The 27,058-nt window shown below is 42.3% G+C and overlaps 2 protein-coding genes and 2 non-coding genes across 6 annotated transcripts; 3 read left to right on the forward strand and 1 right to left on the reverse strand.

Moving 5' to 3' along the window:
* Positions 1 to 104: 104 nt before the first annotated feature.
* Positions 105 to 19,958, reverse strand: PSPH (phosphoserine phosphatase). 2 transcript variants are annotated; one of them, XM_035559274.2, is made up of 7 exons: positions 19,861 to 19,958; positions 15,418 to 15,528; positions 8,890 to 9,048; positions 8,058 to 8,192; positions 6,340 to 6,485; positions 5,377 to 5,525; positions 105 to 4,048 (listed from the first exon to the last, which is right to left on the reverse strand). In XM_035559274.2, the coding sequence occupies exons 3-7, from the start codon at positions 9,027 to 9,029 to the stop codon at positions 3,938 to 3,940; spliced, it is 681 nt and encodes a 226-aa protein (XP_035415167.1). In that variant the 5' UTR covers positions 9,030 to 9,048; positions 15,418 to 15,528; positions 19,861 to 19,958; the 3' UTR covers positions 105 to 3,937. The 2 variants fall into 2 exon arrangements, with proteins under 2 accessions (XP_035415167.1, XP_035415166.1); XM_035559273.2 differs by lacking the exon at positions 19,861 to 19,958 and having other exon boundaries at positions 15,418 to 15,661.
* Positions 19,467 to 26,598, forward strand: CCT6A (chaperonin containing TCP1 subunit 6A). Of its 2 annotated transcripts, XM_035559271.1 has the most exons (14): positions 19,467 to 19,695; positions 19,883 to 19,946; positions 21,255 to 21,389; positions 22,011 to 22,184; positions 22,347 to 22,450; positions 23,172 to 23,282; positions 23,601 to 23,760; positions 24,009 to 24,091; positions 24,515 to 24,611; positions 25,033 to 25,180; positions 25,301 to 25,434; positions 25,543 to 25,645; positions 25,999 to 26,071; positions 26,242 to 26,598. In XM_035559271.1, the coding sequence occupies exons 1-14, from the start codon at positions 19,562 to 19,564 to the stop codon at positions 26,312 to 26,314; spliced, it is 1,593 nt and encodes a 530-aa protein (XP_035415164.1). In that variant the 5' UTR covers positions 19,467 to 19,561; the 3' UTR covers positions 26,315 to 26,598. The 2 variants fall into 2 exon arrangements, with proteins under 2 accessions (XP_035415164.1, XP_035415163.1); XM_035559270.2 differs by having other exon boundaries at positions 19,492 to 19,695; positions 22,011 to 22,450.
* Positions 21,745 to 21,876, forward strand: LOC118254227 (small nucleolar RNA SNORA22). Its single transcript, XR_004780622.1, has one exon. It is a non-coding gene; the product is annotated as a small nucleolar RNA SNORA22 (small nucleolar RNA).
* Positions 22,890 to 23,025, forward strand: LOC118254225 (small nucleolar RNA SNORA15). Its single transcript, XR_004780621.1, has one exon. It is a non-coding gene; the product is annotated as a small nucleolar RNA SNORA15 (small nucleolar RNA).
* Positions 26,599 to 27,058: the final 460 nt, after the last annotated feature.

Here is a 27,058-nt window from a genome sequence, read left to right on the forward strand (position 1 = left end):
TATGATGAACCGTTTGAATAACTACATAGAATATTTCAGCTTGGTTAGGCAGTATCAGTTCCTGTTTCACTTCCCTGTGTCAGGGACACCTTCCCAGTCTTCAGCCCTCCCTCTCCAAAATGAATTTACAGTATCTCCATTACATCCCATTTTGTTAAGTGTTTTAAGTGCTATGGTGATAAATCCAAAATATTTTTCCTTTTGATTATTCTCCGCAAAATACGCTTATTTTTCAGGTGTGATTTCTTCTTTTTCTCCCATGTAAAATACACTGCACTCTTACCTTCATCTTGAACAAAGTCAACATTTGATTTGATTCTTGTCTGTTTCCATATTTTCCTTCTGTGTATGTTGTCAGCTGACTATGGGATTTTACCGAGTAAACTTTTGTACTGTATTACCTTAAAGTTCTCAGCTTGGCTCAGTTAATGGGCCACGCACATCATTTCATCTGTTCCTTCTTGTAAATCAGTTATGTGGTCAGTACTATCATTTCAGGCTGTCCTTTTCCAGACTTTTGAGACTACTCTTTAGGTGCAAAAGGGAAAAAAAAAAGATAACAATATCAGCTTCCAGTCCTTGTTATTTCTCCCAGTATCCTGCCATATTTCTTGTTCCTAGAGAGTTCTCCTGGTAAGTTAACCCTCATAACCAACCATCTCATCACAGACAAAAGGCGAAAAACATTCTTGGAGTTAAAGGATTTTGTGGGTTCCGTTGCAATCCATGTTTCTAGCCTTCAGTCAGAAGCACTAAGAATTAAATATAGCTGGGCAAAACTCTTGTATTTGAAGGCCCATGAGATTTTGGATGAATAAAATTCTAAGGAATAACTGGATGTTCTGCAGGGTGACACCAGATATCACAAATCTCTTCAGTCTTTATGGGCTACCTACGATCTAAATTCCTGGTATTGTTGTAATGTATTTTTTATGTGCCTCCTATCATTCTGAGCTACAAACTTGTGCTCTCTCATCAGAGAGAGACTAGTTCATGTTATTTTAGTTACAGATAACTGTGAGATAAGCTCACAAACCATAACAGAGTCCATAAGTAATGGGTATCTTTTCGTACCATTGCTTGAGCCCTTTCTGAAGTTGGTTTTCTCCTGTTGTAAACATCGTTGTCTTTTCCTCTTAATTTCATGGCTGAGTTTGCCTTCTTCCTTTGACTAACAAAACATTAGCATTTCTTAGAGTAGAAATCATCGAGTTCAGAACTGAAATCGCTTTCCAGTGGTTGGGAAGCAGGGAACAATGCCTGGAAGGGTCTCAGGTAATTGCCAATTCGTGTTCCAGTTCAAAGCACCGTAATGAAGACATGAACTCAAGTTTTAGTTGTCCTGTAGTCTTTCTAGAAAGAGTTTAAATTGTTCTTTTAAAAAAATCCCCTTGTGCAAATTGAAAATGTAACTTAAAGCAACTCTGCCTCACTGAATAATCACATTAAAATAAAAAGCTCTATATGAAGCAATATGCTTCCCCGTAGCTCTTAGTTAGAAGACATGTGAAAACAAATTGGTTCTCTCTCTGATAACATGTACTGCTCTGCAGATTTGGCTCTGCTGTGATGGGATACGCTCAAGTAAACCAGTACCTTGGTTGCAATATTGAAAGTTTCCTCATGCTGCTTTATTCCCCTCTGTTTTTTTCCACTATTTTACAGTTGAAAGAGCTCAGCTACTCGCTAAAGTAACTAATCCTTTGGGTACCTCTTGGACCAGGAGGGAGGGCTTGCTGTTTGCCCAGTGGAGGGGGTGTGATTTTTTTTTCAAAACAGTCTGACCTAAAGAGCTCTTGTGAAATCATTGGCGCAGTGCCGTGTTTCCATAGCAGTCAACACTGGCAGAAGATACTGTTGTGAATGTTAACATCTCTGTGGCACAAAGCCTCATGCACTGTCTTCTAACTGTGGCATTAGTGGAATTACATATACTTGAAGCATGTCATAACATTTGTAGGATCAGGGCCTGCAGCTATAGCTGATTAGCTGGATTTTAGTTGCTTTTTTTAGTGGCCTTTTAATTCAGTAGAAGACTGCAGCAAATAGAAGCACTTCTCTTTGGCTTCATAATTGTAGAATGGCAGAGGAATACACTGAATGAGAGCAGAAGGAGTTTACACTTGCTCTATCCATGCACTCCTGCCTAAACAAAAGCGTGATTGTACATGGGCTGCCCTTGGAGCTGGCTGGGATTTTTCTCAGGAAGAATTTAAAAGAGATCATGTTTAATACTCCCAGAAGTGTTCTGGTGAGCATCCTGCCAACCGTTGTCTGTCTTGTCTTTTGTGAAGGTTTTTAAGCTCTGTCTACAGATACTCAGTATAGCTGCTTATATCTTTGCTTTTCTCTAAGAAGCCATTACAAGTTTGCTTCTAGATTTGTTTGGGTTTTTTTAATCATTCTACTTCTTTAATATTTAAATACTGCTGTAACTTATTGTCTCTGCTTTTTGCCGAAAACATGAGATGGCATCACAGAGAGTTGCCATTCATCACTATCCATGACTCTATTAATACCCTTTTCCCACGTATCTTTTCTGATGATGTAGCAGAATGGGCAACCAGTGTTTGTTTTAACTGCTGGCGATGCTTGAACAATTGGACAAGATCACTTCACCTTGATTTAATCTTACTAAATGAAGGAAACTTCATGCAAGTTGCATAAACCAGTAGTGATTATCTTGCGGAGACAGTGTGAGGTTCTGGAAGGTAGGCACATCACTTGTTTATCTTCCTATCTATAAAATGTATGGTGGGATGGAAGAGAAGAACCTGAGAATTAAGGCACTCAGCCTAATCTTCAGTTTCAAAAAAAATAAATAAATGCGGGGACACCCAGAATATAAGAGCCTGCATACAGGGTTTTTTTTTTCCAGGACAAATCATGTCTTATCAACCCATCTTTCTCCTGTGATGGTATTATGTGGATGGAAGATGTGACTTTCATTTTGCCATAAGTAAAGCTTTTTACATTATCTCAGATGAGATTCTTATAAGTCGGGAAAAAAAAGTACCATCAAGTGTCAGCAGAGCTGCTTAAAAAGACATACTTGCAAAAGTTGTCAGGGATTTGCTGACACAAAAAAAAAGCACAATTTATCAAGTGAGTTCTGTATAAAGTCCCTCTTGGATCAAACATTGCAGCAATGAAGGACAAAGCCTTAAGAAACTAGGATTCATTAGCTGAAGCTAGAGAAATACTTGTTTAGAACAGGTTAGACTTCTGGCACAAACAGTTTGAGGGTGGTTGATCCACACTTGGGGCAGAGAAAAAGACCAGATAAGTTTCCTAGTGTTTTCTTAATCAGCAGACGTTTTGTAAAGATAGGCGAGTCAGGTTCCGTACAGTTATAGGTTGGCAGGGAAGGATTGTTAAATAGAACACTTAAGGAAACTGTGACCATCTGAAAAAATCAACATTTTAGAGTTTGCTTGTATTTTAATGAGGTATGTGAAGCACTATATCACTCGCCTTAAAATATGCTTCTAGGATGCTGATGAATATTGCATATATCTTACATTTGCATGTATCTCATGTCTTAGACTACAGGTTGAGTAACAATGATGTTGAGTAACAGATGACACCTCAGGTTCTCCTGTAGCCATATTTTAATGAACTCAGAGATATTTAGTAATATTTCCTACCTATCTGTTCACTGTCTAACCTAGTTCCGAGATTCTTTGGAATGGAAAGTACTTACCATCTTGCACCTCTTACACCTTGGAAAAGATGTTTAAAAAAATCTTACCATTTCACTACAAAATATCTGAGTAGCATGTCGCCATTTGCAACATGAGTTTCAGATCAGAGAAGGAAGTCACCCAACACCCAGAATCATTAAAAAGTCCAGAACGCAACTTTGCAAACAAATATATGTTTAATTGCATTGTATAATTGACTTATAGTTGTTAAATATATTATTTTACTGTATAATTTATCGTTCTTCCAGTTCCTTTAGCAGTTCATCAAAGTGAGTAATGTACCATTTAGCTTTCTCCTTTACTTGCTTTCTGATTACATTTCCTCCAAATCCAATGAAGCAGTCCTGGCAAAACAGAAAGAATGGGCACATGAGTTACTGCAGTTCTGTGTAAGGAATGGAGCTTCTCAGCAGTTAAGTTTGTTTTTAAGATTGGATTTTAAAATTGTGATGTTCTTCCCTGCCTCTTCACCTATTTTACTTGGCGTGTTCATTTTCATATTTATTAACAGGAACTTCGTTAACATTTAATTTTACACCACTTTGGTTACTAAGAGATTAGTTCCAATAGCAAAGGTGTGTCTCAGTACCTTGTAACTTCAAGATTGTTCAGATCTGAGATTTTACTGAAAATGAAATGTAGCTGTGATGCAACATAAAGCCTTACTATTCAAGGATGAGTTAACATCTGAACGTGCAAGCAGCATCTCACAATTAACCCTATACTTTTTATCTTAACTCTGTTTACCTCATTTGATAGATACCAAGAGTAAACATTAACCATGATTTCAATCATTAACCAGAAACAGTCATCATTTCTGGGTCTTAGAAAACAGTGTTTAAAATTTCCACTGCTGTTTTTTTGCCTTCAGATAGAAAGCATTAAGCAAATATGAAGCTGCTTTGATCGTGCACATATTTAATGCTAAGGGATGCTTTGTCCTAACTCACATCAGCAGTAGCCCGTAGAGTCTGTTCCTGTGCACTTCCATGCGCTAGGATATCTGCCCCCAGCATTGGCAAAGCAGGGGCACTGAGTTACTTTTTTGTAGAGAAAGGCACTAGAGATGAGAAAGGATTAAGATCCCTCCTCTGTGAAATGACTGTTTATAAAAGCTGTCTTTCTATTCTTTTTATTATTATTATTCCACCCTGTCTAGGGCTGAATAATAGGGCTGAATAATAGCCCTGATAGGGCTGCTATCTTCAGAGATGTCAAGTGAGATGAACCTTCTTGCTAGGCTGGTATCAAGTAAATGTGCACCAGACCTTCATGCTTAGCAACATTTAATACTGTCCAGAACTGTGATCTTGGTAGTGTAGGACCTCTGTACAGAGCTCTGAGCAGAAGCAAGCAGTTATTGTGGCAACATAGATGGGAAAGACATATCAGCTTGATTTGCGACAGGTTGGTAGACTATACATTTCTGCTGGACTGAGCTAGAACCCTGGCTCAGAGAGTGGAACCTTTACTGAAACTGGCCAAGCTGAGAGAAATCAACCGTTGCATGATCCAGCCTTTCTAGAGAAAACTACCTAAACAGATCTTTCAGGCTCTGGGAAGTGCTGAAGATCTTCCTTGAAGTCCTATAAAGAATTTAAACCATACTTCCTGCACACACACACACAAATTCCTCAAAGGGAATTTGGAATTCCAGTTTTTTAATACTTACAGCAGGGGGACAGGCTTCCATGTCTGTAGCTCCATCTCCAATCATAACTACTTTCTTGAAATGGAACTGTTCTTTCAGATGAGTAATAACTTTTCCTTTCCCCCCTGATTCAGCTGTTGGTTGTGTTTCATCAAATCCTGCATATTCTCCTAGAAAACAGTGGAAGGACAAATTAGACACATAGCATATTTTCATGTAGATGAAGAAAGATACATGCCTGTGGTCTTTTCTTCAAGAAAACAGCTAATTACATGCAGTTCTGTAAGCCTCACAATTTCAGCATCCCAAAGAAGTAATCAGAAGGTAAGCATAAAAACTAGGATTTTACATAAGTCTTCAGTGGGGATGTTTTCAAAGAGCTGAAATGCTAGGACAAAAAGTAGAAACCCTGTATGGTAGCATGTCAAATCCTTTCCCAGTCACTTTGATCCAGTCATTCTGGTCTAAACATTTCAAAAGCAGCATTCAGTGTGATACATAAACAGTGTGTGAAACAGAGTAAGAACCAAGCTCACTAACCACAGTTCTGCTCGATTACACTAGCTTAAAGTCCAGAGCAGCTCTACAAAAGTCTCCATTGGTCTTCATACATGCCTCAGAGTCACTGAAAATGAAGTTTGCCTCTGAAAGCAGGTAAGTGTAATAAATTATGTAAACTTGAAAGAGAGAGAAAATGAAACTGCTCTCAGCAACTGTAATGCTTTTTAACTTTGGCACAAGTTGCAATTAAAAATTAACTACAGCTCTATTTCATATGTCTGGAAAAGGACCTGAATTCATGTTTTGGGGGGAAGTTTGGCTATTTCCCTATTTGGAGACAGCTGGATTGGTCTTGAAGTTACCAGGATTGGTAACAAAGTGATGTAGGTTGGACAACATCTGTAGCCCAATATCTAACAGTTTGAACACACACAAAATAATTGCATTAATTAGCAAAGAAAAGACCTGTTAGGGGAATCTCACCATTAAAGTAAAACTTCAGCCTGTTGGCAAAGACATTTGCTGTTGGAATGTTCAGCTGCAAGGCCACATGTTCCACGATGCTCTGAAAACCCCCGGAGACCAAGAAGACCTGTACCCCTCGTTGATGAAGCCTGTTCACCAGCTCCCTGGGAAGAAAGACAGCAAGCATGAGTGCCTGGCAGCATCTAGGTGTGCTGAAGGGTTAACAAGAAAGCTAAAATAGATCTTTCCTAAACAAGGCCACCCATCTACTTTGTTATTCCAGTTTATTTGTGTGCTGCTTTCCAACTCCATCCTTCTCAGCTGCTTGAAGCTTTTCCATCTTTTCTTCACAAGTTTGTGCGTATACCTTGCTTGAAACGAGCTGAACAAAACCATCATGTCTAGATATGAACAGGTATTTAGTTGCTCAGAAACAAGAGCTCCCTAGAAATGTTTCATTTATACTTTCATATTGTTCATGTCAGTTCCCCTGAACAAATGAGACCAGATCCAATTCAGATTGTTTTCTGAAGCTAAATATAAAACCAGTGAGATAAACAATCTGTAATGCTGAAAAAGAGCAGGGAATGCAGGGGAGATAAAGGCACTGCACAAAAATATAAAAGTGGGCTGGAAAGTGTGCAAAGCGCAAACATTTTTCTAATTCAGACTTGATTCCCTGAAGACATTGATACTCTGTGTAGAAAAGGGCACCAGCTACGGAAAAGGAATTAAAAAGTGAGAAATGTTCAGACCCAGTCAATATCAATGGGAGTTGATGGCAATTAAAAGTTTTATAAAAGTTGGTTCTAGAGGCAGGAAAATCAACGTACAACAACACTAAGCAGTAGAAGTGATAGCAGTAACAGAAGAAATGCTAAACACTGAAAAGCAGAGTGGAAGCTTAAAGCAGGCTACACAGAAAAGGAGGAAGAGAGGGAAGGAATGAAAAGGAAAGTCATGTGATTCTAAACACGGAAACAATGCCCCCTTTGTTGTTACATCTAGCTATGCCTTCTACAGAAAAAGCTGAGCATGTGATTCGTTTCAAGGAGAAAATACAAGTACAATATTGAATTCAAACAACTGTATGTGCTAAAAATATTTTAGATTTACACCTATAGCCATGTTTCATAGTAAAGAAATTATTTTCAACTGCTTGAAACAATCTGAATAGGAAGAAAAACCTTTTCAGTTGAAATAGTTAATGTTATATCTAAACCCAAAGATGGAAGAATACGTGTATATGCATGTATGTATTTGCCTCTAATGATTTTTTATGTCAGTACAGAATGTGTAGCTCTGAAAGTGGATCCCCTAAGCTGAGTCCAGTGGTGACTGCATGCAGAAGTGTGAGAGAGAATATAATTACAGAATAGACCAAGCGAATAGTTTTTATTCAGTAATAAACCTCCTCCCAGCTCTCTTCAGAAAAAAAAAAAACCTTGTCGATGTGGAGCAGATTATTTTCCATGCCCATCCAATTCTCACGCCGGAATGTCAGCTTGCCAGCCAAAATGCCAGTTAATACCTAAGAGAGTTTCTTTTTATATGGATACTTATCCACTCAACATGGATCCAGGCTATTATAAGCTCCTGATCTAAGCTTTGTACACAAACAACATGGAAAGCATTCTATATCAGCTTCACATTCTTTCAGCTTCACAGCATTTTGTTGATTTATGCTATGTGCTTTTGGAATACTTTTTCATTAGATCATTTGAAATTCTTCTTACCGTATTCCTGGCGTTAGCTGAGGTGGATTGTCAGATATTAATTTTTGCACTTGCTCGTAGGAGGGTCGTATGAGACCTAGTCGTGCTGTTAAAGCTGCTTTGAATGTCACAGTGCCACCCATAGCTCTGCGGGTCCTGAATTGTGATCCAAACAAAACAAATCAGTGACACTTAACAAGTTGAGGCTTCTCCCAAGAGCTGTTATTTTAACAGGTATGCCAAGGAACAAGTTAAGACCCCATAGCTTCTAGGTTATACCATAGTATCTCTGTTGTAAACGACAAGATTGGTACACTGAAAAGGTTGGTAGCAACCAGTGGTAGAAGAGCACCACAGACTGGTGCTTTTGTAAGAACCAGTGAGGCAAAGGAAAGCTGATACTCTGTGAAAGCAATCTGAGCCACTGGGACCAGTATTCCTAAATTAAAGGCCAGCTGCTCTTCTCTGAAATTAACAGGACTTTTGCTACAAGTTTCAATGGAAACATCTGCCTCAAAGAAGTGAAGAGTCCAGTCTCCTCCATCTAATAATAAGGTTCTGCTAGTTCTTTGCCAAGCGTTATGATGAGGCTTCATCTGAGCATATCAAAGACATTTAATTTAGAGAATTTATTTCAGTATAGTCCTGTTGAGTGGCTTCACAATTCAAAAAAAAAGTTACTTCATTATGCATTAATTCCACTTACTATTCCTAACATCTTTTTTTAAATGGTAATAATCTCCTGTGACAGAGATGAATTAATCTGTATTGTAAAACTGCTGTCACAGATTTAACCTTATCCATGCTTACTTGTTACTAATGTTCATGTGAAGTAAACAGCAAATATACATACATCTCTGCGACGGCATCTCCAACTCCGCAGAACTTTGCAAGCTCATCAATGCCTTCTTCCCTGATGACTGTACTGTCCACATCAAAGCACACTGCATCAGCATTGCGGAAGATTTCTTTCATCTCCAGAAGAGACGCCATCCTTTTAGGAACCTTCTTACTGTAAGAGGATAAGATGAATTGTTTCTGTGAGTCACAGTACTGGACTCCGTCTTGAGCCATTGCAGCGACTGATCTGCTCGTTGCGAGAAGGACCGAGCGCAGCCTGCTAGCCAGCTTTTATCAAAGTGTGAGTGGCGGTGGAGGTCTGGCTCAGTTGCTGATTTGCTCTCTGCTGTTGCTGCCTACTGATGTTCAACTTACGTTATGGGTGGGCTGTGGAGCTTTGGTCAGCTGCTGATTTGCTCTCTGCAGGCTCAGCCCATTGATGCTCAGGTGGGGTTCAAGGTCATAATACTTGGTGTTTGCTGAACCATCAGACTGCCAACTACTGGACAGGAGTTAAAATTCCCTGTCTTGTCTTGCCTTCACCACTCAAATGGATCTTGATTGCTCGAATGGATCTTGATTTCTCATCAGACCTAGTCTGCAGTGTCAAATTAGTTGCTCCAGGAGACAGTAAAAGACAACCAACCCTTAAAGATTTGCTTGATTGCAGTAGGCATAACTGTCTTAAACCTATCAGTGAGTAGTCGTCCCTAAGTCATGAAGGTTTAGATCCTTTTCTCTGTCCTGATTAATATAATGTGGTGATATCTTAAGGGGTTGAGTGAAGTTCCCAAAGCCCACAACCATGACTTTTTCCATAACAGTACCTGTCAAAAGTTCATTTTCTTCCCTTTTGTATCTGTCCACTTAAATGTACTGAGCACTTCTGCAGACCAGAAGCACAAGGTGTTAATCAGGGATTTTCTTACTCTACCTCACTAATCATGTACTTTACCCTTTCATAAGGGATTGCAGTGTGGACCTCACTATTTACCAATAGTACGTTTAGATACAAGTACAGCTTTGTATCTGTCCCATTTCCCAGATCTTTGTTGAAGCTCGTGTTTGGTTATCTCTTCTAATCTCTTAAGCTTCCTGCAGGACAAGTCTCATATAACTGACCTGGGTAGTAGGTTCTTTCTTTATCTGGAATAGAGACAAAAATACCTTTAAACAGCATGTCGTATATCTTCATCTTTTGCTTCCTTCTCACTCAACTAATTTATTTTCCTCCTATATATCATGTGAGGTTTCATGGTGACAGGTCTTACATACACAAGTTTCCACAAAACATTTATTTTTTTGCCCTTTTGGGACAAACTTCCCACCTTCTGCACACAAAAGACATCCAGTGAAGATGGAGAACTGATTGCTACATATCTTGCTGTAGAAGAGTATAGGAGATGATCAGTACTGAAGTAGCTCACCATCAGGAAGGAGTCATCTAGGGATCACAAATGGTAAGCACCAGTGCTGTTTCCTGAGGTGAATTCTGTGGTTTTATTCCCATGACTAGTCTTGGTAATAGATTATGGTCTTTCCCCTGCTGTGTGGCAGGTAGAAGTTGTTGTCCAGGTGTTTTAAGGTGTTCAGATTAAAAGCTGCTGTTCAAGCCTGCACTATTATTACTAGGCTAGATCCTGAAGGTTTTGATTTTATTCATTCCTTAGGTACACAAATCAACATGAGAGCAGTTCTGCTTAACTAAGGACTGATGGATTAACTACTGAGTAAAAACTTGGGATCAAACTGAGCTAACTGCAGACAGTTGCAGCTAATCTGATGAACTGGGTTTACCCTATCAGAAGCAGAAATGAATATGTTTCTCAACAGAAAAAGAGTTGGTAAGCTGTCCAGGATAGTGTTTTCATTCCGATACTTAACCCCAGTCTAGCTGTAGTCCCAACACCTTCCTAATTAACTGTCCTTCACTTTTTGCTCTTACTTCAAGTTTCCTGCAGAGGTGTGAGTGGCATTGCCTGCATGTCCATCCATGAGGACTGCTATCACAGGTAGTGTGTTTGTCTGACTTAGAGCCCTCCGAGTTAGGGCCTTGTGCTTCCCACAACACCAAGGCTATGCATGGCATCCGACACCAGTACTAAATGAAGTGCCATTAACACCGTATGGTGAGTACTGGGATACAAAGGGCTTTATGGAAAATGATCATAATCACTGGAAAAAATGTATAGAACACATACATGCACACATCTGTTATCTGTTCATGTGTATAGAGTAAGAGAAAATACCCCAATCCTTCATTGAAAGGTAAAAGTCTGTATAATTGAAGCAGGCAAACCTAAGGAGTGAAACCTGCTGTGAACATCTGTAAGAGTTAATCTCTGTTTACCAGGTAGATATCAGTGCTAAATATGAAAAAGCAAGAGAGAGAGCAAGTTGTGACAGATTAAAGGCAAAGCTATCCAAAGACAGCCACGGAACAGGACTAGTTGAGGGGGATAATTCTAGGTGTTCTTGAGTTTTGTGGTATGAACACATGACTGTAATACCCAAAGTTGGTTCATGGCTTTTGCACGAGGCTGCAAAGGTGACACGGTGGCTTACTTAATGCTCATCTGTGTCACAGGTGTGAGTGAGGTAGGAGAGCAGATACCACCCAGCCCACACTTCCCTCCTGTACATACAGTTTGGGAGTGGGAAAGTAGGACAGAGCCTGGGCTCAATCTCCCCAGTGTCCCAGAAAGCAAAGGTGAGTGGGTACAGATTGACAATGGACATAAAAACTTTCCTTGGACCAAAACTGGTTCTGAGCTAAGACTTGGCAGCAGGTGGACACGTGAATTCCAGGTTTACTTTGCGTTAGCCTTGGCTTGACCTTGACTCCACAGCACTGTTCTGAATTTTCAGTGGAAGATTTTGATTTCCAGAGCAGGAGGGCTTTGACTTCAGGACAGGGCTTGACAGCCATTTGCTAGATCTATTTGTGCAGTGGAATTTTAAAAAATGTCCACTAGCATTTTTGAAATAGCATGCCATTAATTTTTTTCCAGCCTACTGGAAATTATAAAGTCCACTAAGAATTCAGCCTTGGTTTTGGTGCCAATTATAAGGATTTGCTCTACTGGGCAAACTTGTTGCATCATTCTGGTGTGACATTTGCGTCATGGTGTTCCAACACTGATTCCTTCTTATGCAAAGCAGTCACATTGCCTCATGCTAACCTGGGGCTGCACTGCAACATGACCACGTTCTGATGCAATATCACTGTGTGGTGACACAGCACTGTTATGTGATTTCTTGGTGAGAACCTGAAATATATTTTTGGATATGCGTCTTCAGAATTTTAATTTCTCTGAGAATTATGATATAGCTAGAAAAACACATTGGGAGAAGGAAGAAAGGGACATGAACTTTCCCTTCTCCCTGTCATCCAAATTTCCCATACTCGCTTCCCTTCTGAATATTCCTTACAATGATGAGACCACTGCTGTGAACTTCACTTTGATGGATACGTATACCAAGCCGTGGCTGGAATTAACTCTGTCCTTTCTTTATTCTATGCAGTAACTCTTTCAAAAGAGTTTCAGGCTATGGTTTATAATGCCTAAAAATGACAAGTTGTAAGGGAAGACTTGCATTCTGAAATGCAGAACAGATCAGTAGTTCCTGATCTCCCTGATGAGTGGCTTGCCAAAACCCTTCCAATTCCTTTTGTAGCCAAGCACTGAGTTCTGGAAAACGCAGACCCATTTTTGGCTAATTTATCATCACACAAGTTGGAGAACTTGTGATGAACTGTAAAATAGGGAAGCTCTTCCTGGAGCAAAGAGGAGAACCTATGTGGGAAGCTTCAGCCATTGCAGGGAGTCTTGCTGGTGAGAAAAAAATTAGGAGTTAAAGATGGTTCACTTGGAATGAAAGAAGGTTCTTCTGCTTTTGTCGGCAAAGCTCCAGGGGTGACCATCAGCTCCAGAGGTCAGCAGAAGCCATTCCAAACAGTAACATGCCAATTTCAGTGACTTGTGGTTTTTGTTCCCAGGCCTAAACGTAAATGGGAGCATAAGGCAAGGCTATTCGTGATTGAGCAATGGGCCCCAGGAGTGTGGGGAATTACAAGTAGAAGATGTTCTGTTCCTTCCTTTGTTTTCAGAATTTTCCCTGGGCTATCTTGCCATGGCATTCACCAGGAAACTGCCTAGAATTAAACATGCAGGGGATATAAGAACATACACAGTAGCTCATGTGACCAGGGAAGTCATGGCCCCAAACCTGTCGCTGTATAAGAAGCATTTGGACAATGCTCTTAGATGTATGGCCTAACTCTTAGGTTGCCCTGTTCACAGTCAGGAGTTGGACTCGATGATCCTTGTGGGTCCCTTCCAACTCAGGATACTCTGATTCTATGAATCTCTGATTCTTGTCTACAGGTAAGTGTCACCTGAAAATATGAGGAAAAAGAATTGAAGCTGTGCAAAGCTCTTCTATGGGCGATTCGCTAAATAATAAATAGTAAAGGAATAGCAGTTTTTAATTCCAGAGTGGTATGGGCCTCTGTGGTTGGCAGAGACGAATTACTCTGAAACACAGAACATCCGATTGCTTACACGCATCGATGTTTTTATGAGATGGTAAGAAAAAAGAAATTCCCACAACTAATAAGTTCAGTCTCCATATGAAAAACTTGGGCAGAAAATCTCTGATCATTCAGCCATCATATTTCAGATAAGAAATCTATTTCTATTCTATTATTTCCATGCTGGAAAAGTATCCAAGCAGCAAACATTTCAACAGGTATGATAAAATACGATGGGGAAAAGATGAAAGGAAGAAAATGGGAAAGAGAAAAAAATGTGCAAAGAATAGACTAAAGAAGGCGTAAGTAGAAAATGACAAAGGGAAAAGTGAAACTTGAGATGAACAAAAAAGAAATCACAAGGGGAAGTGGAATTCCCGTGAGATCTCCTTGCCTCCATACTATTAAGTACTTCATTAGGCCACTTGGAAAAAAACTGGCATTTCCACAAGAAGTAGTTCTCTTTCGTAACAGAGAGGGCGGAGTCACAGCAGCAAGCCTAGCAATTATGTAAGACCACATGTTAAAGGAAAACAACTGTAATCTTTTCTGTTTGCTGACCCTTCAAAGAAGGGCACTTGCCACACTGTGAAAAACTGAAACATCTGCAAGATCTGCTAATGCAAAAGGAACATGAAGCGGTACTCAGGACTCCGGGTGTTCTGTGGCTGGTTTATTTTGATGAGATCTTGAAGAGATCTCAAAATCTCCATCGTGACTCTACTTGGCTTATCTTATTTCAGCTTTCAGAAGTGTTGTCACACTGCTACTTTACATTATGTTCACATTTCTTGCTGTGAAAAAAAATGAAGATTAAGTGAATCTTAATGAAATACTACTTAAAATGCCTTTTTTAAGAGGTCATTCGGGAATATCCTACAGTGTGCAAACAGTCTTTGATGTTTGTGATTCTGATTCACTTTCACATTTAACAATGTAAGTGTGCGCACTTTATTGAAAGCTACTGCTCCATAACAACCCATTTTGGTCTCACTTTGCCCTGAGTTATTTGCCTGGCATCAGTGAGGTTAGTCCCAGTTTGTACTGATGCACATGAGAACAAAGTCACTGTGAGATATATTCCCAGAGCAGAGAAATATTGCACTGAACATTCAGTGAGATTAACAGAAACGCAGCCATATAAGACTGCTTCTGTTGCATTGATGGCAAACTGCTGCTTAGAGTATGGGATTTGGACAAGTTTGTTGTTGAACCTTTTCTCAGAGCCTGTTCCTGCTACAGGTGTGATTCTGCTCCTGAGAGTGTTCACAGGAGAGTTTCCATGGTATTAAAAAAAGCACTTAATCCTTCATTGTTGCTAGTCCTTTATCTGTAAAATGGGAATAATATGGTAACATGGCTTTGCTATGTTGAGGTATAATTCTCAGTATAAGCAATGTGCTTTAGAAGAGAGATTATGTATTTAAACAGATAAGCTATATTTAGACAAATTTTTACTATATATTCCTGCAAATACTACTCTTTAAGTTCCACCCATCCATAATTAGGAGTTTCTGTGATTTTCAATGTGAGAATAGAGAGATTCAGTCCTTAAAGTCACTAAGACTGCTTCAAACTACCTGGTTTTCTGTTCAGTTTACAAGGTAGTAATAGAAACCTGTAAGCAAGTCAAGAGATGGAATGTTTGCAGCGACACACTGATAGCTGCACAGCAGTGCCTAACAGCACATTTATTTAAGCACCTTTTAAAAGGTAATTGAAAAGAGATAGGGGGAACCTGGTGGATGTTGATACACATCTCCCATCTCTCCAATCCCCTCTTGCCTGTCCTGCCAAAATGATGATGCTTTCCCCCTGCACGATTGCATCATTCATTCATGCTGCTGTAATAAAACAGGCACCACAGTGCATCTCGCAGGGCAGCGCACAGCCCCAGCGTATAGTTCATTGCCTATGCAAGAAAAATCTGATAAGTGTTATGGAACTGAACACACCAAACGCCAACCCCTTCCAAAGTGCGAGAAAGAAACGTTCCCAGTGACTTACAGTATTGTACTGGCCGTGGCTGGTGGTGCTGCTGCAAACCTCTTGGCTGCACAAGAAAAGAACGGATCAGCTGAGACCTTCAGTCACATAAATACAACGGCACGGGCTGATCTGGAAGAAAGCCGCATTTTGTAAATCACTCTTTATAATCTGCTGAGTAAGCCAGCCTGGATGTTTTTTTTAAATGGTTGCACACATGTAACCAGAGAAGTCCAGCTGTTCGCTGACAGGCGTAGGAAGAGAGGTGTAACCTTGCCGACGTCAGGGGAGGAGCCGTTCGGGCCCACTTTGGGGCGCTCCCAGCTTGGGTAGGCATGGCTTGGCAGGGCCTGTGCACAAGATGATGTGGGGTTTGCTCGCCTGCCAGCCCCTGCCACGGGCACGGGGAGCAGGACGGGGCTCAGCAAGCCCACCTGCCTCCACGCACGGCGCTGGCGCGGGAGGACCAAGGAGGAGAGGCGAGGAGGGGATCTGCCAAGCAACAGCCAGGAGTTTCTCTTGGCATGAAGTCTGGGGTGAGGCAGGGGCGCTTGTTTTCACTGCAAACTAAAGGTTTCGTGCGTTAAAATTGCACTATTGCATTTTGGCTTAAGCTGTGTACCGGCGTGCGCAATATTACACACCAAAAAATCTGCAGTCAAAATTCATCACAAACTTTGAAGGCAAAATGGAAGCTTCTACTTCTGAGAAGGCTCTGTTTTGTTTCTCCAAATTAAATGTTGTCAAAAGCAACGGAAAAATTGCAGAACCTGTCTGTGCTAGTGCTTTGGCATCCTACAGAAGAACTTCCCGCAGACATGACTGCGGGCATTAGTTAGTAAACAGGAGGCTGCCAACCCAGAACTATGAAGCCAATTACTCGTTTCAAGGTCAAGAAAGCCAGACTGCTGATTTAGCTTCTTTTATTCGCTTGTGATAGGAGTCTTATGACTGCTACCCATCTTGAAAGATTGTTCTGCACCACTGGATACACCAGTCACATTCTATGCATGATGTTTTTGCAATTCTGGCAGGATTATTCCTCAAACTTAAGTGTATGAACTAAAATCAATACCCTTCTGTGCTTCTCCTCCCATGCCTTCCTGTAAGTTTTTTCAAATGTTCTCAGTACTTGCGTGACTACTTGTCAACACAAGCATCTGTTAGAAACTTCCTGCATCAGGGAAAGATGGGACCGAGCCCATTTGCTGCAAAACTGGCGATGTGGTTTGCTGTTTTGTCTGGTCCTGTTTGTGAGTTTTATCATGGCAGGGCAGTACGTTTTAAAACGGATTTAGAAATCATTTCGGTGAATACAGTTAAAGAAAAACAGATCTTGATAAAGATGAAAGAAAACTTTTTACTGGGAATCTCTGGTGTTTTCTTTCTGCCAAGATAAGCATTGCATGAATTCACTTAAGTGAATCGCTACTGGACATTTCATGAAGGATATTCCCATTACTTGTCTTAGTTTAACAGACTTGTTTTTGTAATTTGTTTAAATATTACATTACTGATTCCATTCTGATGTAATTTGTTGTAACTCCAGTAATTTCAAAGGATAACTTAGGCCTTGTAAGCATGTGCCCTGTATTTTTACTACGCATTACGAGCAAATATTCAAAACAGTTCAGCAACTACAACTAAAAGACTGAAAAATGTAGAAAAGCTTGTAGTGTTCTCTGAAAAATGCTGCAAAATGGCCATTTAATATGAAAATGCAAATGAGAAATATTACTATACCATAACATAACCACCCTTAGACATGTGTGGCCCAGGAAGGAAGCACAGAGAGAGGTGCCTGGAAGCGTTAGGACGGAGAATTCCTGCCTTTTTCACAGGACATCACCCACACAGATCACAGAACAGCAGCAGGGAAAACGTAAAAAAATACAGCGTGCCTGCTGGTACACCTATGGGTTTGACAAGGCTGCCCTCTACTGAACATAGCCTGGAGAAGGGATCAAGGCAAACAAAAATTAAGAACCAGAGAGGCAAGAATAGCAAAATATGTGTGTGACCTGTGGGCTATAGAATTGAGGGCAGAGCTAGGGATTCGGGTATTTTCAGTGGGCAGAGCAGCTCAGCACCTCAGGTACAAGCACTGCAGCCTCTCAGGGCTGGCTTGTCATGTTTTGTTTCGTTATGCTTTCAGCAGGCAGGTAGCATCCCTGCAAAAGTGAAGAATAAACATTAACTGGAGAATTCCAGAGCCCAGTTATGAAATACCAAGTGTAATTTCCTGTGTTTTGCAATGTTTAATGTTTATTTTTAATGATTACAGCAGCAGAAAAGAAAAAAAAATCGCAGCCTCTCTACTAAAGAATCAGCATTAAAATATTTTACAAGACAGGCACCCTGCTCTGCTAAACAAAAAGGCTCCAAACTTGTGGTATATTTTGCTCAAACATCAACTCCATCCGAAACATGTAAAAATCAGAAACCCAAGCGTACTAGCAGCTGTCCCCTCCAGACCTGCCAAGTCAGAATGATGGGCCATGTGTGGCGCTTTGCCCAGAAACTTGAGATCCTCACCCAAAGCAGCAGAGCACATTACCGGCAGGTGCCATCCTCTACTGCCAAAATCAGCAAGGCTGCTGAGTCTGTCCTTATATTTGACCCTCAATGACCATTTCAGTCAAGCTTCCCCAAAACTTTTGTTGTGCAACAAAACTGTACCCATCAGCAGGCTTTTAGAGTTTACTACTGGAAGTGGCACGGAAACACAAGCGGCCCATTGCTCAAAAGCCAACCTCTCCGTCCAGGGGTGCCATGGCCTGGGTTTTGGCAGCTTCCCTGCTGCAAAAAGTGGGAACGGGTAGGGGAGATTTATTCTGCGCCATCCTTACACCTGGTGGATGAGCCCTGGGTGAGGCTCTTTGTGGTCTGCACTGAGTACTGAGGAAATTCTGAGCTCAGGACCAATTGGTACGGAGTTGCGTGTGTCTGTTTGCTGTGGGTTAGTGCCCTCTGGAGCAGATGGGCTGCAGGAATACCAAAAACCGCTTGGCCTGGATCTTCCCGGCACAGCTTTGCAGCCACAGGCCACGATTATTCTGGGGCAGGGACTTTCCTTACAAAACACTTGAAATAACGAGAGGGTTGTGTCATGCCTGGTATTGCCAATTGCCCCTGCAGCAGGCAGGTGTTAGGGGACACAGGTGTGGATGGGGCAATGTGGGAGCCAAACTTGGTGCAATTTGTGCCTGTGGTATTTGTAAGGAGCCCTGGCAAGAGCTAAATTCTCCATCCTCATCCTTTGTGGAGCTGAAAGCCACTAAAATGCGTATGTTGTGCAGGCTCAAGGACTGGGCCCTCACTGGCTATATCAGCCAAAGGCTTCCAACACTCCATTGAGATTCCCTTGACTTGAACGTTTTTTCTTGCACAGGTCTCACGGGACACCTCGGTGTTGCCTGGGGAGAATTTTACCCCAGTTACAGAGACTTGTGAAGTGAAAGGCCACGGCAGCAAGCAGGGCTGCATTGTGGTGGCTGGGAAGATCCCATTGAGAAGCTGCTGGCCTTGGTGGGCCCACACAGCACCTTCTGTTAAGAAACTTTTGATTAACCTCAGCTCTGGCTTTTTACCAAGACCCATTTCGATTATTAATCCATGCCGCTTAACTATTAATCTGCTCGATCTAAGGTTAAATCGGCAGGTTTAATTATTTATTCTCACGGTTCTGTGAACCTGCCCCAGGGGGTGTCTGTCACATGAGTGGATGGGATTCACGAGCGAGCACCCCTGCCCGATCAAAGACCTCATTTACACATTCACAGCCGAGCCGAGCCGAGCCGAGCCGAGCCGAGCCGAGCCGAGCCGAGCCATGCCATGCCATGCCATGCCATGCCATGCCATGCCATGCCATGCCATGCCATGCCATGCCATGCCATGCCATGCCACGCCACATCCCCCGGCCACCACTCCCTCAGGGCCCCGCTCCCTTCAGCGCCTCAAGAGGAGGGGAGAAGACGGTAGGCGGGAGCTGCCCGACAGATCGACAGGCCTCTCAGCCAATAGCAGAGCGGCTCTGGCGCACACGGACCAATGGGGACGCGGGGCCGCCGGAGTGTTCTAGAAGGGGCGGGCGGGGAGGCGCGGCCGGCGTCGGTCCCGTCCAGTGCGCGGCGCGGAGCTGAGGGGAGCGGCAGCAGCAGCAGCCATGGCGGTGAAGGCGCTCAACCCCAAAGCTGAGGTGGCTCGCGCCCAGGCGGCGCTGGCCGTGAACATCAGCGCGGCCCGCGGGCTGCAGGACGTGCTGAGGACCAACCTGGGCCCCAAGGGCACCATGAAGATGTGAGGGAGCGCCCCCCGTGCCTCCGTTGGGGATGGGGGAGGGAGGAGGCCGCGGCCTTCCCGCCGTGCGCCTCGGCCTTTGGGGCCTGAGGGCAAGCATGAGGGGAAAGGGGGCGGGAGGCGGAGTGTGGGGCTGGGGGGGGGGGGGGTCCTGCTTATGCTCACCCCCTCCTGGTGTCGCTCGCAGGCTGGTTTCGGGCGCCGGAGACATCAAGCTGACCAAAGATGGCAACGTGCTCCTGCAGGAAATGGTGAGCGGGGAGGGGGGGCTGGGGGCCTGGGCCTGTTCTCCTCCCTATCGCCTGGGGTAAAGGAGGCCGTGTCCATCGCTGCCCCCCGTCTGTGGTTCTGGGGTATTTGGCCCCGTGTTTTGGGGGGAAAATACTCTTTGGGAAGAACGTAAAGGAGTAAGTGCAGTTTGGGAGGTGTTGAATGAAGTTGGTGTGCTAATGTGAAAGTTTACATATAAAGGAAGTATGAGCTGTTTCAGTAATATAAGCACTGTTCTTATCTTACGTTTTATTTAGGAAATGCGTAATTTTATTGTACTAAGGTCAGTTGCAACAGAGTGCTTCATAAGTGCGTGATTTGGAAAAATGTCCACAGGGAAGGTGAAAGCGCAGCCCCCCAACCTGCGTGTGGCACTTTATACAGAGCTGTTGCCACCCTGCCCCTGGTTCTGCAGCAGCCATGGGTCCCAGTACTCGCAGTACCCAGCACCAGTCTCCTCAAATGTGGATGCTGTTCTGTAGGTTCATAGGCTCCAACCTATGCGAAAATAATGTTCATTCAGTAGTTGGAGATGCTAAGTGCTACATGTGTTCCTTAAATTGAAAGGCTGACTTGTGGAAGTACCCTGCAGTCATGTGTGGTACTTTTGGCCAGGCAACAATAATTATCCATCCATCTTCATAGCTGAAACACCACTGCACTGCTTAGCAGAGGAACTGATGAGAAACAAACTGACTGAATGTTGATCTTCAGTTTTACAAGAGCAAATAAAGCAACGGACAAATAATAAACCAGTTAGGGTATGCACATCATTGATCATGCAGAGAACTAAATTAGTTCTAAACTGTTCTTAGTGTCCCAAACAATCCAGTTGTAGTTGTCTTGGTGCACCTGGTTCCTAAAGGAGAAAAGGGCTCTGTCAAGTGAAGCTCTGTTTGTAGGTGAGGAATAGCTTGGGCTAACAGCATGCACCATTGTTCTGTGTAGATCACAAAATATCCGGAGTTGGAAGGGATACGCAAGGATTATTGAGTCCAACTTCTTGCTCCACACAGGAGCACCCATAAGGTCCTATTGCTGGTCACCAGAGACTTGCTGGGTCTTCAGGGGGAAAAAAGACTGTGTGACGCAGATTTAATTTGAGAAACTTACTGGCCAAGTGTGATTTTTTTGTTGTTACTAACTGGAATTGTGTGTTGAAACTAGCTAAATGGACAGGAATAATTAAAACATTGCCTATCAACTAAATAAACTACTGAGCTGATTTCAGATCACCTTTCTCTACCGTTGTGGTGAGGCTTACAGTTCAGCTTCTTACTTTTGTTTAGCAAATACAACACCCCACAGCCTCCTTGATAGCAAAAGTAGCGACAGCACAAGATGACATCACTGGAGATGGCACCACCTCAAACGTCTTGATCATTGGAGAGCTCCTAAAGCAGGCAGATCTCTATATTTCTGAGGTATGTGTTTAGTGTGTCTCTTGTAGATGTGCAAGTGAAAAGCTTCACTTAATACTGTTCAGCATCTTTGTTGGGTGCTTAATGCTCGTAAATCAAACATGAAAACAAATACATTTTCCGCTTAAAATGAGCATATCACAGAACTTGTAAAATGGAGATAAGCTACAGAGGAGGACCCCAAGACTGGTTCCAAACTGCTTATTGGGAATACTGGAGGATTTAATAAGGTTGTGCTTGATACATCCTTTTACTTCTGGTTGTTTTGTTTGGATTAAAACACTTACTGCATGTTAACAAGGAGATGCTCTCTGATAATAGATACTTGGGGGAGTGTAAGTTGCCAAATACATCAGTGTTGCACAGTGAACACCCAAGTGTGCTTTGTAGTTCCCTTGGTTTTAATTCTGTGCTAGAGTAATCTGTGCTTTTCCTCTGCATTGGAAGGACTGGCATTCCTTTTATATGTATTCAGAAGGACAGAACATTTTATTGTCCCTGTAGCATGCATGTACCCTGTGTTCTGATGTTACATGAGAGTTGAAACCACAGGTTTTACTTGTGGGAAACTACCTTTTTATCTTACTGTTGTCTAATGATTTCCCTTCTTCTCTTGTACCCTAGGGCTTGCACCCTAGAATAGTAGCAGAAGGATTTGAGATTGCAAAGGAAAAAGCACTTGAAGTCTTGGAGCAGGTCAAAGTGACCAAGGAAATGGACAGGGAGACCCTTATAGATGTTGCTAGAACATCCCTCCGGACTAAAGTTCACACTGAACTTGCTGACATCTTAACAGAGGCAAGTGGTACATGTGTTTCCAGCCCCTTCTCATGTAAAGATGTCCAGGTTTTAAGCTGCTGTGGTTATTCCTTGGGCAGATGGTGGATAGGAGGATGCAAGCTTGCACTTGGAAAGACTAATGGCCCTTCTGGGGATTTTCTTTTCTCCTCTCTATTCCAGGCTGTAGTAGATTCTGTTTTGGCAGTCAGAAAACAAGATGAGCCTATTGACCTCCACATGGTAGAGATTATGGAGATGAAACACAAATCAGAAACTGACACAGCGTAAGTAAGAAGTGTCTTTGAGCTTCATCTTAATGGTGTCCTGATATTTGAGCAACCTGGGGCCTTTGTTTTCTTTTTAAAAGAAGAACTTGTGTGTTTTAAAGCTACAGCTGGGAAAGCCACTAGGGAGGGAATGAAAGAAAGGCAGAAATAGAGAGTTCAGCTGGGAATCATGTAGAGAGCAGAAATGTCCCAGTAACTGAACTTGATTCCCTGACAAAAGATGTTTGAATAGCAGAGTAGCACTGTCTCAGACTTCTGCTTTGCTATGGGTGGACATGGTTGTTTACTTTTTATCTATACTTTTTTTTTCTTAAACTCCTGTCTTTTTTTCTTAAACTCCTTGTTTATTACAAGTGGAAAATAGCATTCAGTACGTGGAAACAGGGTTGTAGTCATCCAGTTGTTTATTCCGTAGGCCCCTACGTTTATGTCAGTGGCATGGACGAATTCTGCACTAGCTTTTCTCAATAGCTACTGCAGTCAGACACTATGCCAGAATAAATTCCCTCTTTACATTCTGATTGGTGTGCTTTTTGTATGCGAATGGGCATGCCCTTGGAAGTGGGATACACAATTGTTATTTACGGCTTACGAAAACACACAGGCAATTCATACCGAACCAGTTTCGCTGGTAGTTAACTCCCTAGTCTGCACTTCTGTGAGGTGCTCATCTCCTCCATGTGTCCGTTGGCACACAAAATGCTTTCTCGTCTTTCAGGCTGATTAGGGGGCTGGTTTTGGATCATGGTGCTCGCCATCCTGACATGAAGAAAAGAGTGGAAGATGCCTATGTTCTTACTTGCAACGTATCTCTAGAATACGAGAAAACGTAAGTACCCAGTAGCAAGATGAGCAGAAATACTCCGGTCTTTTATAACTTTTTTTAAGGTGTGTTTAAAAAAGTGGCAAAAGGATTGCACGGGCTCTCTTCTAGAGCAAGGCAGGTAGTGTGGAAGGTGGAATGGAAGAGGTGGTGTTCCTCTGCAGCCCTTTTCTGGAAAAGGAAAGTGGGCAACTGAGATGAAATGTGCATATTAATTTTTAGAATGTTGCTGAAAGAATTCCTTATGCTTTTAAAAATTAATTTCTGCAGCATAGAGGACAGCTCATTTTCTTACTGCCTTTTTTTTTTTTTTTCCACCTCCAGAGAAGTGAGCTCTGGATTCTTCTACAAAAGTGCAGAAGAGAGAGAGAAGCTAGTAAAAGCAGAAAGAAAGTTCATTGAAGACAGGGTGAACAAAATCATAGACTTGAAAAGAAGAGTCTGTGGTGATTCAGATAAAGGATTTGTTGTGATCAACCAGAAGGTGAGATGAATGGTATAACTAAGTAGAAAAAATAACTTGAAATGTGGGCTTTCCTGGCAAGCTACACACTACTCGTTTTTGTACGGTTCTTCAGACACAACTAAATTCAGGTTGATGCACTTCTGAACATATGCATACAGTTCCTGCTTGAGATTATCTTTGAGCCCTGAAGAAGAACTTAATCATTAATGTCAGACTGAGAGATATTTCCTTTTCCTTATCCTGATGGTCGCTTTTTTTGTTTCTAGGGAATTGACCCATTTTCCTTGGATGCACTTGCAAAAGAAGGAATAGTTGCTTTGCGCAGAGCTAAAAGGAGGAACATGGAAAGGTCAGTTCCTGGAGAAGGAAGGGATAAATAACTTGTTGCAGACTTATTTAGTGGGTTAGGTCTGGCTTGAATCCACCTCTAAGGACTGGTGCTAAAAAGTGTGCTTCTGTCTGTCTGGTTCTTACGAGAGAAACTTGGGGTATTTTGTACAAACCATGGAACTGTCAGGTCAGCACGTGGAGTGACACAGGAATTGGAGCTATCACGTGTGTTTCACGTGTAGGTTTCACATGTAGACACCTACTGAAGAGGCTCAGTTCTACAAGTTTACTATTTATGAAGAGCTGCTCTTACATAAAAACACAACCGTTGCAAGCCTAGTAACTATAGTATTCTGCATACTGAAATACCGTTATCTGTAGTGGTGACTTCAGATTTTACTTACTACAAAACGACTGCTAAGCTGTAACTGAATTCTTCTAGACTGACCCTGGCGTGCGGCGGTACTGCTATGAACTCCGTGGAGGATCTCACCCCTGACTGCCTGGGCCATGCAGGCCTCGTCTATGAATATACACTGGTACGTACAGCTACGCTTGTAGTTGAAGCCACATTAAATATGTCTGCTGATAGCACTTGACACCATTTTCTTGTGTACTGATGTGACTGTGTGGAATTCTATTCATCTTTTTAAGAGCTGTATTGGAATATGAACAAAGGCTGATGGGATTTCAAATCCTTGTGTCGCTTGTACGTGAACGCTTACCTAGATGCTCGCTCTTGCCATAGTACCTGTTCCTATCGTTAATTCCATATTACGCACTCAATACCTGTAAATTTGAGAACTTGGAAATAAGATTCTGCTAGGTTCTTTCTGCTTAGGTTCTGCTTCTCATTGCTTCTTGGAGTGCTCTTAGTTCAGAACTGGAAGTGTCTGTTCAGTTTTTTTATTAATGTGTACATTTGCTCAATAAGATGTGAATGCCTAACCCTGTTTATAGGGTGAAGAGAAGTACACCTTTATTGAGAAGTGTGACAACCCCCGCTCTGTTACCCTGTTGATCAGGGGACCGAATAAGCACACGCTTACACAGATCAAGGATGCAGTAAGAGATGGTCTGCGTGCTGTTAAAAATGCTGTCGAGGATGGTAAGTCTCTGCTCTGTCTAGCAACTTACACAAAATTCAACAACTTTGAGGTTAAATTAACTGTTTAGATTGGAGCAGGTGCTTGTTGTGAAGTCTCAGTGTTAGTGCTTTCCCTTGCAGGGTGTGTGGTTCCAGGAGCAGGTGCGCTGGAAGTGGCAGTAGCTAACGCACTTGTTAAGCATAAACCTAACGTCAAAGGAAGAGCCCAGCTTGGAGTTCAAGCTTTTGCTGATGCTCTGCTCATCATTCCTAAGGTATAAGGAACTCCGGAGTGACGGGGCTTTAAAGCATGCTGAGATCCATCGTGTTTTCTGCAGGTCTCTTTAGATTAACATGAAATAATGTTTTTTTTTCTCTCAAAGGTTCTCGCTCAGAACTCTGGTTACGATCCCCAGGAAACACTAGTGAAGGTTCAGACAGAACACGCAGAATCAGGGCAGCTCACTGGAGTTGATTTGAACACTGGTAAGAACTAAAGTTAACGAGATGCTCCGGTAAAATCAGTGTGGCCGTAAATACGAAGTAGCAAAACATTACTTCCAAATGACAGAAATGATGTTCCTAGGAGGCAAAGACCTATCATGGCTCAGGTACATGAAGCATAAAATTGCTTTTACTGCAGAAAGCCAAACTTCATTTCGTGAAAAGCTCTGCAGAATGCCTTGGCTGCTGTGCAGTTGCTGCAGTCAGCCTCGTGTGTTTGTAATACTTACATGTGTTACGTTACATATGGCAAGTAATACCAGGTGTTAAACTGCAGAAAGTCTTCCCTTGAATGGTGTAAGCTGGTTATTCAGGTGGTTGTGCCTCTCTTCTAGGTGAACCAATGGTAGCTGCAGCAGCTGGAATCTGGGATAACTACAACGTCAAAAAGCAACTGCTTCATTCTTGGTAAATGTTATAGCTTTCACTTTAATTAGTAATGGGTGTTAGATGGTTGAAATAGAGTAACGTGGAACCAAGGGTTCCCATGTAGAGGAAGGGGCCTTGAAGGGCGGAAGTAAAACTGGGCTGTCTTTGTCAAAGCAGATATTCTAACAATATTTATTTTGTATTTCTAGCACGGTGATTGCTAGCAACATTCTCTTGGTGGATGAAATCATGCGAGCAGGAATGTCGTCTCTTAAAGGCTGAACTGGATCTGCTGGCAGGGATGGAGGTCAGCCCCAGTAGTGCCCCATGGGATCTCTTCAGGATATCCACCCGAAGGTGCTCTTTTCTTAGCCATGGTGGATTTTCCCAGCAACGGAAGTCACTCTGCTGTAATGAGCAGTACTCTTTGGTAAACGCGGCCACTCAAAATGTTAGCAACTATTCCAATATTCGGTTCTAAAAATCAGTTATTTATTTTTGACTTCTCTGAAGTGTACAATTGAAGTTGCTGTCCTTTTTACCCAATAAACTGTTATGTTCTGTGCTTTCTGGTTGTCGGTTACTGAAAACCTTGCATTCTGTGGCCGAGGGCCTTGAACTTTTACCACCTTTGTGAACAGCACTGAACTATGGGCTTTGATTTGTGTTTCCTGACTATGTGTGCTGGGCCTCGTTATCAATTCCAGTAGTTGCTGTGACAGTGATCAACAGGTCTCAGGGTTGTGAAAATACTGTTCAGGACACTGCTTCTGGATAATGTGGGTTTAAATGGAATATGTGCAGTACATTACACAGCTGGATTAAGCAGATCACTTCACAGTTCACAGTTTGGTCACAAAACTTGGTTAATGTGCTCCAGAATGGTTGGGGGTGTGTGTTGAGGTGACATCCTTGCCGTAATACTGGTTGCTTTTTACCATTTACCACCTTGTGCTCCGGGTAAGTATTCATGGACTGCTAACACTACACCAGATCTAGGCAGAACTCTGAATGAAAACCCCGTTA

This window comes from Cygnus atratus, chromosome 20, assembly GCF_013377495.2.
Source record: "Cygnus atratus isolate AKBS03 ecotype Queensland, Australia chromosome 20, CAtr_DNAZoo_HiC_assembly, whole genome shotgun sequence".
Taxonomy (NCBI): Eukaryota; Metazoa; Chordata; class Aves; order Anseriformes; family Anatidae; genus Cygnus; species Cygnus atratus.